A 20,620-nucleotide genomic window follows, 5' to 3' on the forward strand; every position below is an offset into this window, starting at 1 on the left:
AAATTATAATATAATACAAGTATATAATATTAACACTTGTTGTTAATGACTGTGTGTAATTTTCTATTATAGTCTGATGGTAATCTCTCTGTTCCACTGTCATCTCTTTAATGCTTGCACATACATTTGCGTCAAGACTGTTTGTGTTCCGACCAACAGGATAGCCACAGTATCGTGTTCCTTTGTGACCTCCACATCCATTTCCCCCCCAACATTTTGGAGAGCATCAGGAAGCACTGTGTTGAAGGACGCCTCGCTTTCGCTCCCATCGTCATGAGACTTGGCTGCGGCAGTTCACCGCTGGAGCCTGACGGTAACGCACAAACCAGACATGCGTGCGATAGCATTCACTTATTAAGATTGTGTTCGCCAGATTCTGCAATCGTTGCAACATTTTCCTGTGAGCTGCAGTTTATGACTTCATTTTTGTGCTTCATATTAGTGTCAGAAACATGCTGATGGAAGCAACGCAGCTTCCTTTTGATACTGCAACCACATGAAATTGCTCTGATCACAGGTTACTGGGAGGTGAATGGATTCGGGCTGTTTGGAATTTACAAATCTGATTTTGATAAAATTGGAGGGATGAACACAGAAGAATTCAAAGACCGCTGGGGTGGAGAAGACTGGGAGCTTCTGGACAGGTAACTTTCACACCAGTGTTTCCAAACCTTTATTGAGCCAATTGAAGGACATCTTTTGCATGAGCGAAAATCTCACAGAACACCAATCAAAAATGAATGAATGGCAATAGGTGGATATAGAGCTGGATTATTCATATTCTAATTCATTGGGATTATGGATGGGTGCTGAATTTGGTACTTTAACTGCTACCGGGTACCAGTTCACGTGAAATCAAATGGTGCCTTTTTTCGATACCTTTGTCCCACGGGACGTCACTTCCCATTGCAGACTTGGCACCAACTCAAGCACTTGGCTGCAAAACAATCTGTCAAGCACTCAGAGATAGATAGCTAATCTTTATTGTCTATTACAAAACAGAAATTTATCTTCAACAGGCTCTAAGACAAACTTACAGGACAGAACAATAAGAGATGAAAAATAAAACAATAAAAATGTAAGAGATATACAGTAAAGCAGGTGTCGCCAACACGATGATCATGATCGACTAGTCGATCTTTGGGACCCTACCGGTGGATTGTGAAAATATTGCAAAAAAACTTGTTAATTCGACATCAGTGACACACCACCCGGAGAGGATAGGATAGGATAGGATAGGACTTTATTGTCATTGCACAAGTACAACAAAACTATGTTTTCAGCACAAACCCGTTCAAGATTAAACAAACAAACAGTGTACAGGGTTACAGAGCAGGAACACTGTTTAAAATACAATCTAGACTGGGCTCTTAAGGGGGCCTAGTCTGGAGTGGGAAAAATCCTCCATGACATGCACACATAAACATGTTACATATAATCACGACAACTCGCAACAGGCTCCATTGGGGCCCTGGAGGTCAACTGCTGCTATGAAGCGCTGCCAGCCGTCCACCACCCCGATGGGGAATCAAGCGGTGGTGAAGGGTTGGGGTGGGGGTGGGAGTGGGGGTGTGTGTGTGTATATGCCCATCGTCTTGGGTGTGTTGATGTAGTGTCCATAGGCCTGGGGCCATCCTGCATGCAAGCAAATGTTCGACTCCAGGTGTCGTTGCGGAGGGAGGGAGGTCAAAAGCGTCCATCATTGAGTTACCCACAAACCTGCCAACTGGCAAACATTTTAACCCCTGAACACGCCCGCACGCCTCTGCCTCTCATCCTGCGGCTCTGGACACTGCACCCACACACCCTGAGTGCGGCCGCGTCCTACAATCCCTCGTCTCGCAAATGCGCATTGTATGACGTGCTCATAAATCATCTAGCTGCAACAATGCATTAAGGCTGACTGTTGCAACAAATTGGACGTTTTCTAGCATCCAACATCAAACAACTCTTCCCTCAACCACGACCATCATCGCTCGTCTACGACGGGAACTAACTAGCCAAATAATAGAGTCTGTGAACATTGCCCCAAAGTACGTATTTTGTGTTGATTTATTGTGCACAAAAAACTAAACATTGACTTGTGCATAGGCAGTAAAGTAACAAGGTGGCAAGAAGGACTTCCCCGTGTATCCCCTCTTTATTGCACAGGAAAAACCTGCCAGGTAAACAGATGATTTTACTAATTCCGGTGCTGACGTAAGACAACCATGTGACTCGCGTCCCATATGTGACCATAGGATGAACAATAATGCTGCAGTACTAACACTATAGTGGCCATAAACAGCTTCTACAGTAGGGGCTGTCTGTGGCCTATGACTCGTTTGTCATTGGCCATAGGCACATTACAAAAACAACCAAAAAAACACGCGCAAAAATTGGGAAAACAGCAAGAAGTACATTGAGAAAAAAATTAAAATGTTGACATCAGCCAATAATGACACAAAGCCTTTACTTAAAGAAACAAAAACAAAAATTCTATATAATGTTTTTTTCATTGAAATTTATATATATATATATATATATATATATTTAAAACATAGTTGTGGGACTTTCAGACCATTCTTATCTGGACTGCCTCGAGGTAATGTTACAATTTTCCATGGCAACAAGCAAGAAGGAGGCACCCAAAAGTACAGCAAGGCTCCACTTTTCAAAATGTGGTAGCATTTTTACATGGCGATTTTAACGCATCCAAATTTGGTAAATGAAAACTACAACTAAGATGCATATTAGCTGCTGTGTAATAAATACAATACTTACATTATAAAACACTTTGTATGGCTCAACAAAAGAAACGACTGGCACATTCAACTTAATGGCAAAGATTACTTCCTGGCTAAGGCAAAACACGATAGTCCAGGATTGTCAAACTCAGTTTCATGGAGTGTCACATTGCACTTACAACTGTCCTCAATCTGCCAAACTATATGAATGTATGATTGACTCATGATATTATTACACAATTTCCCCTTGGGGCGGTGTGGCTCGGTTGGTAGAGCACAGTTAAAGCGCTTTGAGTACCTTGAAGGTAGAAAAGCGCTATACAAGTATAACCCATTTACCATATAATTATCATTTTGTATGCCAACAAACTATTGAGAAACAATGATTTGCAATCAGAAATCAAGGTGACAAGCAGATATTAAAGTTCAGCAATTACGGAACTGACTTCAAAAAGGGTTTAAATGACAAAAATGCTTGGAATAGCTTTTTGCGGTATTGTATTACGGTTTCTAAATCATCACAACAATGCCGTGACGTCTGGCAGTATGAAATGAAAACTTTTTGAGTGTAGTTTTTTTCTGGCGCTTTTCTATTGGCCGGTCTAAAAATAAACTACGAATCTGCCAATCCTTGCAAGGAGGGGGCGTGGAACACAGTAAAGGGGAGAAAAGGAGGAAGCATGCGGGAGAAGTATAATCGGAGTAGATAAGAGGAATTGTTTTTTATGGACATGGCCTAAACATTTCATCAAAGTCCATCCATAACTTTTTGAGTTATGTTGCTATCAAACAGACAAACAAACCCTGGCAAAAACATAACCTCTTTGGCGGAGTTCTGCGTACTAAAGTTTTTTTTGTTCGTTTTTTTTCTTTATCACTCATTTCTGCTCACTGCAGACTTTATGAGAGCCAACAAACATAATACAACATCACTTACTGTACAAGGTCTGCTGTCATTAGGATGCAGACTGCTGGGATGTTCATATATTCCCATTTTGATGAAAAATGTCTCATAATCCTTGCAAAGAAACAAGGGTGAGGGGGGGAACGAGCGCATGTCGTGTCGTTTTTGCCAGTTCCAGGTCCTAAATTGGCTGTCAAAGTGTCCCAACTTGTCGGATTACCTACCCAGACGTCTCATGTCCAGGTGAAATGCATGATTTATGATCTACGATAATCTTACAGGGAGCAAGGAAGCAAAGAAGCAGCAGACCATTCGATGATGTAAACATAGGGAGACACGGAAGTGATTAAGTCGCCGCTATAACTAGTTTGTGCTAGCGCTTATGATAACAATATTACTAAAACTTGGTTAATATTCAAGTCACGAAATGTAAATGGATTATTGTTGGTGCTTTTTTTGTGTTTTTTTTATTGGATTTTATGGGCGAAATAGTGGATCTCCCATTGACTCCGCTGTAAGAGGACTTTTTTTACGTTTATTTAATATTTAGAATGCATGTCTTTCATAATGATTGTGAAGGATAGGCAAAATTAAAAATAAAAAAAAGTGCAGTTCCCCTTTAAGACTAGGAGAGACAGGGCCTTCTTTGTTGTGGGCCCTTAACTATGGAACGTTCTGCCCTCATATCAGGATGGCCCCCACTGTTGAACATCTTAAACCCCACTTTTATTTTCTGGCTTTTAAATCAGCTCGAGACGTGTGTTCCTACGTGTCTTTTATTGTTTAATTCTATTTTATTGATTTGTTATTACCGTACTTTCCAGGCTATAGAGCGCACAAGTATTTAAGCCACACCCACCACATTTTAGAAGAAATAAATATTTTTACATATATTAGCCACACTGGACTAAAAAACGCAGACATATACCAGTGCGAAATATTTTGTAAATGTTTATTTACATACCTTAATTGTTTCCAAACTGTGCCTGTCACATGGCAGTAAAACAGCTGATCAAAAAAAATCAAACAGAAGTCATTGTCATGGACTCACTAGCTGCAGAAGCTAGCTCTCCAATCAGCTAAACAGACCACGTTTTGATGAATTTATGAAAATAAAACAATACAAAAAGAATGCCATTGTAAGTTAAGTATATAATACTAACAAAGTCACTTGTAGGCGTGTAAGCATATTTTCTAATGCGAATGACTCTAGCTTGATTCCGTTATGATAGCACATACAAATATGCATGAAAATACTCCTACAGACGTCACACATGGGACGGTTTAGTAAGTGTGAATTGTTTTAGTTAAATTGTAAAAAGTTGCTTGGAGTGATGAATGAAGAATCTTTTCGAGCTGAAACGCTGTAGACAAATAGTAGACGAAGCAGGATATACTTCCGGTTCAAGGCACAAAACAGGAAGTACTGTTTTTTTTAACCCTCGGCACCTGTAGTGGGCAAACTCATCCACGAGATGGCGCCATAGCACAAACAATAACACACCTTTTCAGTATGTCTGACGGTGTTGAAATCTATTTGTTGAATATAAAACATTATGGCTGTTAGCGAAGAAAAATCCATAAATTTGCCGCACTGTTTTATTAACCGCAGGGTCCAAAGCGTACGAAAAAAGAAGTGGCTTATAGTCCAGAAAATACACTAGTATTATATTTTTTTTTAATATATATATTCACTTTATTATTTAATATTTAGTTAGTTTAAATAGTTGTAATTGTTTTTTAGTTGCAGCACTGTGGAAACGGTTTGTGTGTTAATAGGGCTGTATAAATAAAGTGGATTTGGATTTAGATTAAATGTCTTGTTTTGTTCTTCTCTCTGTGTCACTACAGGGTGTTGCAAAATGGTCTGGAAGTGGAGCGACTACGCCTGCGAAACTTCTTCCACTACTACCACTCCAAACGTGGCATGTGGAATGCCCAAAACAAGAAGGCTCCTAAGGGATAGTGCTCACTCTAAAATGTACCTGCACATCTACTCTGTGTGTGTGTGTGTGTGTGTGTGTGTGTGTGTGTGTGTGTGTGTGTGTGTGTGTGTGTGTGTGTGTGTGTGTGTGTGTGTGTGTGTGTGTGTGTGTGTGTGTGTGTGTGTGTGTGTGAGAGAGAAGGAGCGGGGAGAGCTCGCTCACTGCCTATTTTCAGGGAAGCCTCTGCTTCTCGTAAACTCGTCCGTTTGGGGTAAACAAAGTCCCAACGTGAACTTGGGAAGCGAGCTGTTTACACCGAATCTCTGGGTCAAGCGGAGTACTTTCTTTCCCGCTGCCCTTTTACTAGTGCAATCTTTTCAAAATATGTTTTGGTGTGTTTGAATGTGCTCGTGTATATATATATGTATATAAGTGTGCGTGCGGCTGTAGGCGAAGATGAAAGAAAGCACCTTTTTTCTAACGAGGAGATGCGCACCTCAGAGTTTTTTTGGTGGTGTGGTCGCACAATGACAATGTGTGTCATGGCGCTAAACACCATGATGTATGCTGATCAAGACATCAGATATAAGTCAGTAGAATCTGTAAGGACTTCTGTTAATGATCCCTGCATACATAAGACTTCTTTGCTCTCACTCTTTTAGTCATCCTCTCTTCGGCGGTTTTGTACACGTGGAGCTTTCTCTGAAGTGGAAATGTTATTGTAGCAAAACAATTTGCAAATGCGTGTCTCAATTTGTGTAATCAGAGCCATGTGTGTGTGTGTGTTCTAATGTGTGTGACTGTTTAGATTGTGTGCGAAACACACATCTGTGGTTCCTCTCCCTCAAATCAAATTTGAATGGTGGGTGATGCTGATAGTCCATACCAGACTGAGACTTTTTACTTAAAAATGTCATGATCATTAAATAATTATAAATAATAACAAAAAAACAACATTGTTTTAAATTGAGACCATCCATCCATTTTCTACCTCTTGTCCCTTTCTGGGTTGCGGGGGTTGCTGCAGCCTTTCTCGGCTGCATTCGGGCGGAAGCCGGAGTACACCCTGGACAAGTCGCCACCTCATAGCAGGCCCAACACAGATAGACAGACAACATGCATTTCTACAAGTTACAAACCCCGTTTCCATATGAGTTGGGAAATTGTGTTGGATGTAAATATAAACGGAATACAATGATTTGCAAATAATTTCAACCCATATTCAGTTGAATATGCTACAAAGACAACATATTTGATGTTCAAACTGATAAACATTATTTTTTTAGCAAATAATCATTAACTTTAGAATTTGATGCCAGCAACGTGTGACAAAGAAGTTGGGAAAGGTGGCAATAAATACTGATAAAGTTGAGGAATGCTCATCAAACACTTATTTGGAACATCCCACAGGTGAGCAGGCAAATTGGGAACAGGTGGGTGACATGATTGGGTATAAAAGTAGATTCCATGAAATGCTCAGTCATTCACAAACAAGGATGGGGCGAGTCACCACTTTGTCAACAAATGTGTGAGCAAATTGTTGAACAGTTTAAGAAAAACCTTTCTCAACCAGCTATTGCAAGGAATTTAGGGATTTCACCATCTACGGTCCGTAATATCATCAAAGGGTTCAGAGAATCTGGAGAAATCACTGCACGTAAGCAGCTAAGCCCGTGACCTTCGATCCCTCAGGCTGTACTGCATCAACAAGCGACATCAGTGTGTAAAGGATATCACCACATGGGCTCAGGAACACTTCAGAAACTCACTGTCAGTAACTACAAATGGTCGCTACATCTGTAAGTGCAAGTTAAAACTCTCCTATGCAAGGCAAAAACCGTTTATCAACAACACCCAGAAACGCCGTCGGCTTCGCTGGGCCTGAGCTCATCTAAGATGGACTGATACAAAGTGGAAAAGTGTTCTGTGGTCTGACGAGTCCACATTTCAAATTGTTTTTGGAAACTGTGGACGTTGTGTCCTCTGGACCAAAGAGGGAAAGAACCATCCAGATTGTTATAAAAAATTAAAGTTGAAAAGCCAGCATCTGTGATGGTATGGGGGTGTAATAGTGCCCAAGACATGGGTAACTTACACATCTGTGAAGGCACCATTAATGCTGAATGGTACATACAGGTTTTGGAGCAACATATGTTGCCATCCTAGCAACGTTACCATGGACGCCCCTGCGTATTTCAGCAATGACAAGCCACGTGTTACATCAACGTGGCTTCATAGTAAAAGAGTGCGGGTACTAGACCGGCCTGCCTGTAGTCCAGACCTGTCTCCCATTGAAAATGTGTGGTGCATTATGAAGCCTAAAATAGCACATCGGAGACCCCCGGACTGTTGAACAACTTAAGAAAGGCCATGTAACACAGTGGTGAACATGCCCTTTCCCAACTACTTTGGCACGTGTTGCAGCCATGAAATTCTAAGTTAATTATTATTTGCAAAAAAAAAAGTTTGAACATCAAATATCTTGTCTTTGTAGTGCATTCAATTGAGTATGGGTTGAAAAGGATTTGCAAATCATTGTATTCCGTTTATATTTACATCTAACACAATTTCCCAACTCATATATAAACGGGGTTTGTATATATTGTATTCTATCCATAATAACCTGACCAATCACATCAGTCACATTTCCCAGTTATACACTGCTGGAAATGCATCCCGGAACAAACCAGCCTAGATTCACGTATAAAGAGAGTATGGGCACTTCGGGTTCCAGACAATCTCCTAAACACACACACACACACACACACACACACACACACACACACACACACATTAGGGCTGTCAAGTGATTATTTTTCAATCAGATTAATCAAACTCTTGTACTATTATTTATTATGATTAATCACAGGTTATTATTTCCATGTGCATTGATTACATTTGCTTAAGAAAATACCCCAATATTTGGATACAAGTGCAATTTTGTAGTCAGAATGTCATAGAGGAACATTTTTCAAATTATTTACTGAACTGCAAGTCATTGATTTGCTCAAAACTTGGTGACACTTAGTATAGTAGGAACTTAGTGCATTTTGAAAATATTTGCAATAATAAAATGATCATGTAGTAAACGCACTCATAAACAACATAGTGGACCATTTAAATCGGCATTTACTTTTCTTTAGTTTAACCATTTGTTTAAGCAAACAGTCTTATTTACCTCTTCAGATGACAATGCTGATCTCTTTTGGTTCAAAGCTCTTCGTGAGTACTTACAGATGTCCAATTTTCTCCAGTAAGCAAAATAAATTCACCATCAGCCAGTAGTTGCAACTTGATGCTGTTGTTTGTGTAGTACAGTTGGTTTATCCTTCCTGTAACTGTGCCTCTCCATGGTACGACAGATCGGCTGTGGTGACATGAAGGACATCTTTCAGCACTAGGTCTTCGCGGATGTTAAGTGGCCTACATTCGGGGGCTGCACATTTAACAAAGGCATTGTTTATCTTATCTGTGCTACTTCTACTGACAACATTGACGCATGTAAACTCAGCCAGCGTAGCCTTAGTTTGGTGTCGATGTGGTGGTGGTGGAGGGGGTTGAATGTGACTTTATTCCATTTTTATTAATAGAAGAAAAGTTTCACAAACCATAAACTTTGTTATGATGATTCTTTACATAACATGTCTATGCATATTTTGTTACTTTGTTTTATATCAGTGATACATTTATTCAATGATCCTGACATGTCAAGTAAAAAGTATCAGTCTGGTATCAACTATCAGTATCACCCACCACTCACAAATCTTAACACAGACACACAAATGAGAACAAGGGCAAACAGATTGTTTTTACACACGCACAAATCTAAATACGGACACACAAATAACAAGGACACAGATTGACATTTGCAAATTGTTTCGCTCCAATATATTTCTATGCCTGCTGTTTTGGAACAGGAGTTTTTGCTCTTTACCAATAACTGTTTCTTACTTTCTTTGTATGGCTGCACTAACTGTTGTGTTTTGATTACTAAAACACTCGTTTGTGAACAGTTTTACACCTCCTAGTAGACCCGCCTCCACATTCCCTCCTAAGAGGGCTGATGAATTATTTGGAGCATATTTGTGTTGCAAATATTGTATATACGGAATTGCAAGAGGTTTATTTATCCGCATATTACATGAATTTTAAACAGAAGTGAGAGCATTTCTCACGTGTGTGCCTTCATCAGGGGTGGGCTGCAGATGGTGTTATATTATTGGGAAAACAAGCTTGTGGTTTTACATTCAAAGCAAAGAAGAGCGGCAGGTTAACTTTGGAAGGTTTGGGAACTAAAAGGTGACTACTGAGCAGGACCAGACTGTCATGGAGACTGCAGTTCAGCCAGGCCTCAGCTGACATTTGACAGTCATAAGGGACTATTTGAAGAACACAGTGAACTATAAACTAGACTAGATATATAAATATATATTTAAGGAGTTTGAGAATGATGGTGAATAGGAATATACATTCCAAGGTAATTTCTGTGAAATTGTTTTTGTAGAGAAAAGTTTATAAGAATGTACTTTCATTTCTTTGTTTTTTGCATATAAAAGTTGATGCTTAAGCCCAGATACATTTCTGTGTTTTATTTATTTATTGTCTATCGTTCTATTGAAGGGTGTCCAAAGGGCGGTCCAAATGTTGTTGGCCCGCAGCATATTGTTGGAAAAAAATGAAAATATAGAAAAAAAAAGGGCAAAAATTGGAATGCAATGTGAAAAAGCTGAATTTTTTAAAATAATTATTATTAAAATACTAAGTCACCTATAACTTAAAGCTGACAAAAAGTGTTGTCTTCATATATATATAATTTCAGTTTTTAGCTTCTTTTTTTTTAAAATACAAAATATCAAAATGACCCCTGTATACTTTGACTTTTCATTTGGTGAGGGAAAAATTCCCTGATCTAAAATATTACAAGCTGTCGAAATAAAATTGAAAGAACGTGCAACAATTATTCTCAATAAAAGAGAAGGAATATAACCTTAGAGAAAAATCTAATTTAAAATATCTTTATGCACGTACAACACTTAAAACCTTACAATATCAGTATGTGGAATTAAATTATGGAATGGATAAGCAAAGGAGTCAAACATCGTACTAATATGATGCTATTCAAAGTACAAGGAAGAGGAATTATGATACTTATTGAAAATTAGATATTCACCGAGTGATTCATTACTGACTTAACTATTAATGAGGACAGCTGTTGTATTTAGAAATTGTTTAAGTCAATTGTCATACAAATTGAAAACTGTTAGTAATTGCTATGAGGTGCAAAGTGGGTGGGGTTTAATACATTTTGCTTCTTCCCACTCCTTTTCGGCCATGTTTTAATGAGAAATGAAAAATATTTAAACTGCCTACATGTTCTAAATAAACTTAAACCAACCATTAAAAATAAGAATAATACTAACCTACAAATTATTTAACTTGGAACAATTACAACAACAATGTGAAGTAGTGTTAAATGTGTAAATGAACATTAATATTTTCGTACAAACAGAATTTTTGACACACTAGGTTATTATCATTAATTTATTTTGCAGGGGGAAAACAACAGTAAAGTGTAAGAAAAAGAGCAAAACAATCGGAATGTAATGAGAACAAACTCAATATTCTAGCTATTAATAATAATATACTTAATCACACAGCTGACACAAAGTTTAGTCTTAAAATATTTATAATATCTGTTTTTAACTTTTTTTTTTTTACAAACTTTGACTTTCAGTATGCAGCCCTTGGTGGAAAACGTTTTGACACCCCATCAAGGACAAAAAAGAAAGTGAGTTCCACGTCTGACCACATGAGGACGCCATTCACATATTCTGACACAACATTCTTCTTCAAGTCATTTTGCACAACAAGCCGGGGGAGTCTTGTTAAATCATCCAAATAAAAAAAGGTTTATTTGTCCTAATGTTTGACGTAAAAGTAACCAAAAGCTGCGTCTCCTTAGAAACCAAAAGCAACGGTGATGACGTCACTTGGTGGCGCAATGAAAAGGTTCGATGTTGACTAAGTTCCTCTTTTTAAAAAGTCGCCTAGAAATGTGACTTTAGTCTGGGGGTTTTGTGTGGGTTAGTTTCAAAAATATTATTTTGGAAATAAACATGCTGATGTTGAGAGGTGAGTAATGATATTAAAAAAAATACCTTAAACTGTTCATGCTATTTTTGTCAATTTATGAGATTTATGTTGGGTATTTTGCTGCCATGTGTGCAGACTGCAGGTTGAATCCCGTCAGGGGAATTGTGCAAGCCTGGATAAATCACCGGGGCTGAGCCAGGAAGGACATCCGGTGTAAAAATGTCGACTTTTTACATTTTAGATAAGATCACGTCTTGACCCTCCCCCAACACTCTTACTGGGGGTCTTTTTTATGTGACGTAATCGATGTCCTCACCCCAGTTTGACGAAGCAAGTGTTAACCTGCCCTTGACCTGACCTCTGATCTCATCAGGGACTTGGACCGACTAAGAGCCTAAATTTCCCATGATGCACCCTGACACAAGACAGCCATTGTCATCACTTGAGCGTTTGAATCAGAGAAAGCTCGCTGATGTTGTTGGAAATAGTCCATGTGGAGACACTCCCTGCTTGCAAGTCAGTGTTGGACACATTCAGACTTTGTTAAAACTTTTTTCTTTTTTTTTTTTACTGCAAGAATAACACTCTCAACTAGGGATGTCCGATAGTGGCTTTTTGCCGATATTCCGATATTGTCCAACTCTTTAATTACCGATACCAATATCAACCGATACCGATATCAACCGATACCGATATAAACAGTCGTGGAATTAACACATTATTATGCCTAATTTGGACAACCAGGTATGGTTAAAAAAAATTGATAAAATAAAATAAGATAAATAAATTAAAAACATTTTCATGAATAAATAAGAACGTAAAATACTATAAATACAGTTACATAGAAACTAGTAATTAATGAAAATGAGTAAAATTAACTGTTAAAGGTTAGTACTATTAGTGGACCAGCAGCACGCACAATCATGTGTGCTTACGGACTGTATCCCTTGCAGACTGTATTGATATATATTGATATATAATGTAGGAACCAGAATATTAATAACAGAAAGAAACAACCCTTTTGTGTGAATGAGTGTGAATGGGGGAGGGAGTTTTTTTGGGTTGGTGCACTAATTGTAAGTGTATCTTGTTTTTTTTTAATTAAAAAATTAAATTAAATTAAATTAAATAAAAAAATTAAAAAAATGATACCGATAATAAAAAAACGACACCGATAATTTCCGATATTACATTTTAAAGCATTTAACATCTCTACTCTCAACTCATCCTTTTTCAACTTGTATGATCACATTTTCATTGTGGAATACACAGACTGCATGTAAAAGGATTATTTTTAAATTCCAAGGTCGTTCAATTCATTTTCATTGCTGTGTAATTAAAGCATATAAATCACCTCATGACTTCACACAATTGCATTTGACTTTTACATACTGTACATAAGCATTTCTACCCCGGACTGCCCCATGCAGCCTAAGGCCATGTCTACACTAAGTCGTTTAACTCCTTTAAACGAATAATTATTTAGCCTAAGCCCCGTTTCAGCCACACTAAACCAGCGTTTAAGGTCCCTCTCGGACAAATGTTTACACGGCTAAGTCAGCCGTGTAATTCTTGAATCTCCGGCACTTAGCTTTTATGGACTCATTGTTTACAAAGTGAATTCGGAGAGGAAGTGACGTCAGAAAGTCCACGCCCCAAACAGGAAGTGACATCAGAAAGAACGCGCAAAAGCCAGTTTCATAACAAAGATGGAGGCGGATCATGCAGACATGCCCGTGTTTCTCCTTCTTCTACATGTACAGACGCTTTGGAAATCACAGATGATTACCTTAAGAGAAGGCAACGGGTGACTGCAGCTATTTAAGATACTACACATCTCAGACGGCAAGAGAACTTTCAAACAGTCAGCTGGGATTCTACTTACCGGAAAACTTGGTCCCTTCCTTCCGTGGATGTGATCGTGATAGGCATTGTGTGACTACAAATATTGCTTTATGGATGTGACTGTGAAACGGCCAGGCAGCGTGCATGATGCCCGCATCTTCGCTAACTCCGCCATTAGCGCGCAGTTGAAAGATGGAACCATCCTCTCTTGTCCCAAACAGTTTATCGCATTGTCTACTTTCTTATGTCGATTAAATATCTGATTAATTTATGATGTCTCAGGTGATTCACTACAATAGACACACTGGATTCTAGTTCATTTAAATACCACAACACTGAATATTGTTCAAAGGTGATACATCTTAATTTAAAAACTTGCACACAAAACACAGCAAACAAATGTAAAATGCACAGCAAACTATTTACAATATAGTTATTTTAAATAACTTCACAGTGAAGTAAAGTCATCTACTGGAGAGCTTGGAGCAGATGGACGCTCCTTTTTTTCCGCGCATGCGTACTCGGTCGCGTTGCGCTGGCGAATGGAGGGGCAAGGGGGTCTTCAACGGTGGCATTGTTGTGTGTGGACACGGATAAGGTTAGGTGGGATTTACCCTGGATAACCTTAGCCGGCTTAGTGTAGACAGGGCCTGAGGCCCTGTCTACACTAAACCTAATCCTAATCTACACTAAACCTTATCCTTGTCCACACACACACACACACACACACAATGGTCGTTTAAGACCCCCTCCCCCCCTCTGTCCGCCGGCGCAACGCGACCTAGTACGCATACGCGGAAAATGCGCACATCATAGTCATCTCCAGTGTTGCTTTGTGTGCAAGTTCTTAATATATATATATATATATATGTATATATATATATATATATATATATATATATATATATATATATATATATATATATATATATATATATATATATATATATATATATATATACATATGTATATATATTAGAGATGTCCGATAATATCGGCTTGCCAAATTTATCGGCCGATAAATGCTTTAAAATGTAATATCAGAAATGATCGGTATCGTTTTTTTTAATTATCGGTATTATTATAATTTTTTTTTATTTTTTTTTATTTTTTTTTATTAAATCAACATAAAAAACACAAGATACACTTACAATTAGTGCACCAACCCAAAAAACCTCCCTCCCCCACTCATTCACACAAAAGGGTTGTTTCTTTCTGTTATTAATATTCTGGTTCCTACATTATATATCAATATATATCAATACAGTCTGCAAGGGATACAGTCCGTAAGCACACATGATTGTGCGTGCTGCTGGTCGACTAATAGTACTAACCTTTAACAGTTAATTTTACTCATTTTCATTAATTAATAGTTTCTATGTAACTGTTTTTATATTGTTTTACTTTCTTTTTTATTCAAGAAAATGTTTTTAATTTATTTATCTTATTTTTATTTATTTTTTTTTTTTTTTAAAAGGACCTTATATTCACCATACCTGGTTGTCCAAATTAGGCATAATAATGTGTTAATTCCACAACTGCATATATCGGTATCGGTTGATATCGGTATATGTTGATATCGGTATCGGTAATTAAAAGAGTTGGACAATATCGGAATATCTGATATCGGCAAAAAGCCATTATTGGACATCCCTAATATATACATATACATATATATATATATATATATATATATATATATATATATATATATATATATATATATATATATATATATATCCCGCCTTCCGCCCGATTGTAGCTGAGATAGACTCCAGCGCGCCCCGCGACCCCAAAGGGAATAAGCGGTAGAAAATGGATGGATGGCTATATATATATATATATATATATATATATATATATATATATATATATATATATATATCTTTACTTTTTTTTTTTATATATATATATATATATATAAGTGCATCTCAATCAATTAGAATATCTTTGAATATTGGATTAATTTGAGTAATTATATTCTATAGATTTTACTGAATTGAACTCCTGAAATCTAATATTTTTGTTGACAATATTCAATATGTCAATAAACTCCAAAGCCTCAAAGAATCACTTGCATCATTAAAAATTGATTTTAATAGTATTTAAACCCCATGAATGTACTCAAATATCCAAAGGTCAGGGATAGCAGACTATTCAACTCCCTCTCAGTAAACATGACTAAATAAACTGATGAGCATGTCAGTCACAGTCTTATTTATTGCGACATTAAACTGTTAACATCTGAACGTTATATGAGTTATTTTGGGCAAATGTTAACAGGACACATGAAGGTCCTGCAAAAGATAAGCACTTTATGGGAGAAGTGGTAAAAGACTGTAGTGGGCTCTGATTGGCTTCCACCATAGCCGGCTGTGCTCTGATTGGTCTTTTCCTTACTTCCGTGTTGTAGTCCCTCCCACTCGCTAACGCGAGCGCTGCTTGAGTCTCTCCCTCACTCCGACAGAGAGGAGCAGACGTGAAATAACCTGACTTTTTCCACACACTCGTCCGACAAAGAAGACAATTGTGTTTTTTTTTTTTTTTTGTGTACGGGCGACGCGGTTATTTTTTTTTTTAACAATCCAGAAAGTGTCGTCCGGCGTGGATAAACTCGCCGGAGAACGTTTTAAATCCGAAGGTGAGTGGGGACTTTAAAACCTCCAGAAATGGACGCAATGACACGACTTTTGTTCTAATTTTGTCTCGCAACACACTTTGAAAAACTTTTGTCGACAAATGTTGCGCGCTGAAACCAGTCCATCCTGCTCGGTGGAGACTCCTTGACTTGCAGGTAAAAAAAAAAAAAAAAAAAAAAAAAAAAAGTCCTTTCGTACAACGTGCATCTGTAAAAAAGTCAGATAACAGGTTTTAAAGATGGCGGGTGTAAGTAATGTCCACATGAAAACCTTGGAGGACCTGACTTTGGACTCTGGCTATGGCGCGGGAGACTCCTGCAAGTCCCTCAGCCTGTCCTCCTCAAAGTCCAACTCCCAGGCCGCCATGACGACCCCTCACCGGGGCACCTGGTGGTACTACTCGGGCTCTATGAACAGCAGGAACAACAGCTGGGACACGGTCAACACCGTCCTGCCCGAGGACCCGGAGGACATCTTCTCCAAGTGTCCTCGCCTGCCCGACCTGGAAGAGTTCCCCTGGACCGAGGAGGACGTGGCCAAGATACTCTGGCAGGTGGCCGAGGGCGGCGCCACGAAGGGCGTCCAAGCACCTGTGTTCACTACGGAAGCCGTGAGGCGGCTGTCGGCGCTCCTCCGCAAGGCTCTCATCCGCATCTCCAGGGAGGCCCAGCGTCTGAGCGTCATGCACTGCCGCTGTACTCGCTTCCAGGTGCAGAGCGCCATGAGGCTGGTGCTCAGCTGGTCCCTGGCGGACTATTGCGTGTCCGCCTCGGTCAAAGCCATCTCCATGTACAGCATGAGTGCTGGGGAGATGCTGAGGAAGGGCAAGTCGGCCCGCTGCGGTCTGACCTTCTCCGTGGGACGTTTCTTCAGATGGATGGTGGACACTCGCGTATCCGTGCGCATCCACGAGTACGCCGCCATTTGCCTGACGGCCTGCATGGAAGCTCTGGTGGAAGAGATCGGAGCCCGAGTGCTCATGTCTGAACGGGGCCACCCGGGGCCAGATGGGGGATCGACTTGGGCGCCAGTGAGCGGCGAGGCCTTGGAAGGAGTTGTCAACAATGACGCCGAGCTGTGGGGAGTCCTGCAGCAGTACGAACACCTGATCTGTGGGAAGAACGCCAGCGGTAAGTTTCCATCCATTCTCTATGCCAGTGTTTTTCAACCACGGTGTTGTCCGGTGTGCCATGGGAAATGATGCAACTTCACCTCCATCCATCCATTTTCTACCGCTTATTCCCTTCGGGGTCACGGGGGCGCTGGAGCCTATCTCAGCTACAATCGGGCGGAAGGCGGCGTACACCCTGGACAAGTCGCTACCTCATCGCAGGGCCAACACAGATAGACAGACAATATTCACACTCACATTCACAAACTAGGGCCAATTTAGTGTTGCCAATCAACCTATGCAACTTCACCTAATTGGTCCAAAAAATATTTTTTGCAAACCAATAATTATAATCTGCAAATAATGTGCCGTTGCTTAGTGTCTGTGCTGTGTAAAACTCGGCAGGGTAACCACGTAATACTCCATGTCAGTGGGTGGCAGCAGGTAGTTCATTGCTCTGTAAAAGTCGGAATGTGTCGGGTGAGACGAGGATGGTTTGTTGTGATCCCAATATGCAGACCACAGCGGGAGGCAGCGTGCAGGTAAAAAGGTATGTAATGCTTAAACCAAAAAATGAACAAAAGGGAAAGGAAAAGGCAATGACTATGCAAAACAAAAGTAAAACTGAACTGGCTACAAAGTAAACAGAAACAGAATGCTGGACCACAGCAAAAACTTACGGCGTCCACAAAGTACGTCCATACATGACATGACAATCAACAATGTCCACACAAGGAAGGATAGCAACAACGTAAATAGACTTGCTTGCTAACACAAAGCAGGTGCGCGGAATGGCGCACAAAGGAAGACAGGAAAACACCAACACAACAGGAAGGGCCACCAAAATAACAGCGCAAGACAAGAACTTAAGCACTACACACAGGAAAACACCAACAAACTCAAAATAAGGCACGACGACCTGGTAGAGTTTAATTTTTTTAACGTTTTCTGCTGGTGGTGTGCCTCCGGATTTTTCAATGAAAAAAATGGGCATTGCCTCAAAAAAGGTTGAAAAACACTGCTCTATGCCACTTGTCCAAATTAGGGTCGCAGGTGAGCTGGAGCCTATCCCAGCTGACATTGGGAGAGAGGTGGGGTACACACTCGACTGGTTGCGAGTCAGTCAGCCCCAATCAGGGTGCACAAATCTCCACCGATTGACTTATTCGAGCAGTGCTAGCCAATGACCTGACACCACCGGCTGTCAACTCATTGTCTAGCTCAGCTCTTAAGACGTCGGGAAGTGAGGTTTACTTAGCGTACTGTCGCTCAAGTGCGTGAGCTGGAATCTGTTACCTGCCTATACCACCTATGGCCAATGTAGAGTCGGGGTGCCCAAATTTGGCCTTATTCCATATTGGATGGTAGAGCGGCTGTCCAGAAAATTAAGGGTTTAAGTGTTCTTGGTGCGGCTCCAGCTTCCGCCATCCTAGTCACGACAGGTGGAGAAAATGATCGATTCTCCGATTCATCAAGATTGGAACATGGACGATGATGAATTGATGGACAAACGTCCAAATATTGATTATTTACGTGTGTGAAATAAAGTAATAGTGATGGTTCTAAGATGCAGATCGAGTGCGCACACACACGGAGTAAGGAAAAGGAGATGAGAACATGCTAACCGCGGCGCTAAGCTAGCTTGAATGTGAAATAGTGAAAATAGAAACAAATAGATGCTTTGTACGTTTCAACAGAAGGCTAACTGGAACTATGTTAAAGCAGGGAGTAAATAGCTTAGAAGAGGAAAAGTAAGTACTGTACATCATTAAGTCAGGAGAGACAGTGATATTCATAAAGTGCGGCCACCAGCTGTCCATACATAATGTGTGTGTGTGTATATATATATATATATATATATATATATATATACACCGGTGTGTGTGTATGTATGTATGTATATATATATATATATATATATACTGTGTATATATATATATATATATATATGTATGTATGTATGTATGTATGTATGTATGTATGTATGTATGTATGTATGTATGTATGTATGTATGTATGTACGGATATGTATGTATGTATATGTGTAGACTTAGACTTCCTTATTATTGTCATTCATATTTGAACTTTACAGCACAGATAAGAACAAAATTTCGTTACATAAGCTCATGGTAGTGCAGGATAAGGTATGTATGTACAGTATATGTATGTAAGTATATATATATATATATATTAAGGCTGCAGCTAACGATTATTTTTCTATCGATTAATCTATAGATTATTTTTTCGATTAATCGGTTAATCTATAGATTATTTTTTCGATTAATCTATAGATTATTTTTCCTTTTACCGATTATTTTTTTTATTTAAAATGAAGATGAAAAAATAAATGTTGGCCAGTTTTTTCAAAAGGCATGACTTTTATATACAAAAAAAAAAGTATGGCCACTCAGTCAACATTGACAACAACATGACAAAATATTCTGTAACAATGTAAACATTTAAAACTTTTAACATTTAACAAAATTAAAAGTAGCTTATTTGCTTTTTAATGTGCAAATATAAAAGTAAACATCCAGTGCAAATCTTAATATTCTGCAATAGTATAAGCATTTCTAAAGTAAAAGTATTGCTTATTTTGCTTTAAAATGTGCAAAAATAAAGATAAACATCCAATACAAAAAAGTGCAAAACGAAATATTCTGTAACAGCGTAAACATTTCAACAAAAGTAAAAGTATTGCTTATTTTGCTTAATAACACAACAATGATAGTATGATTAAAGTGAAAGTTAATTGTTGGTTTGTACATAGTATATGTAACTGTTAATGTTGTAAAAGGTATTTGCACAACTAATTAACGTTAGCGTTAAAGAGGAGCGCGTCTTTGTAAACACTGAACAGGCATGCCAAACGCGCCTCTCAGAGCGAAACAGTGTTTTAGTTTATGAATTTACAACGCAGATACAAATGACACATTCATGATTTTGTGTAATGATGACAATGTATACTCATGCGGACGATTGACTAGTTGATGGTGATGGCAAGAACGCTGTCGGGTGTTTTCTTTTCAAATGTTCCTTCATAGCCGTTGTGCTGCTATGATAGGCCATTTCCGCTCGACACAGTGTGCATACAACAACTGTCAAGTGTTTTGCTTTTTTCGCTGTGCTTATCCCACACTTGAAGGGATGTACCAATGCTGAATGTGGCTTCTGGATTTCACTCAAAAGACCAGACCGTAGTTACTTTTTCCTTTTATTTTCCTTTAGTTTGCAACAGTTTTTCCAACCAAGAAACAGCTTCTTTTTTCTTCTTTAGTCTTTTTAGCAGTCTTTAGCAGTGTTAATAGACTTTAGTTTCTTTAGCTGTCATTATCTGTCTTTAGTAGCGTTTAGTAGCCTTTAGTAGCCTTTAGCTT

At 38.9% G+C, this 20,620-nt stretch overlaps 2 protein-coding genes across 2 annotated transcripts in view; both read left to right on the top strand.

Moving 5' to 3' along the window:
- Positions 1–10,221, top strand: part of b4galnt4a (beta-1,4-N-acetyl-galactosaminyl transferase 4a) — a 397,542-nt gene extending 387,321 nt beyond the window's left edge. The window contains exons 18-20 of the mRNA XM_061970004.1: positions 160–313; positions 518–644; positions 5,482–10,221. Of these exons, the coding sequence (XP_061825988.1) occupies positions 160–313; positions 518–644; positions 5,482–5,596 (396 nt within the window). The 3' untranslated portion in view covers positions 5,597–10,221. The remainder of the gene's footprint in view (positions 1–159; positions 314–517; positions 645–5,481) is intronic.
- A 5,539-nt stretch (positions 10,222–15,760) lies between these two features.
- The window catches only part of abtb2b (ankyrin repeat and BTB (POZ) domain containing 2b), a 56,928-nt gene continuing 52,068 nt past the window's right edge, over positions 15,761–20,620 (top strand). Inside the window, exon 1 of the mRNA XM_061969995.2 lies at positions 15,761–17,262. Within this exon, the coding sequence (XP_061825979.1) occupies positions 16,371–17,262 (892 nt within the window). The 5' untranslated portion in view covers positions 15,761–16,370. The remainder of the gene's footprint in view (positions 17,263–20,620) is intronic.

This window comes from Nerophis lumbriciformis, linkage group LG10 (genome assembly GCF_033978685.3).
Source record: "Nerophis lumbriciformis linkage group LG10, RoL_Nlum_v2.1, whole genome shotgun sequence".
NCBI lineage: Eukaryota > Metazoa > Chordata > Actinopteri > Syngnathiformes > Syngnathidae > Nerophis > Nerophis lumbriciformis.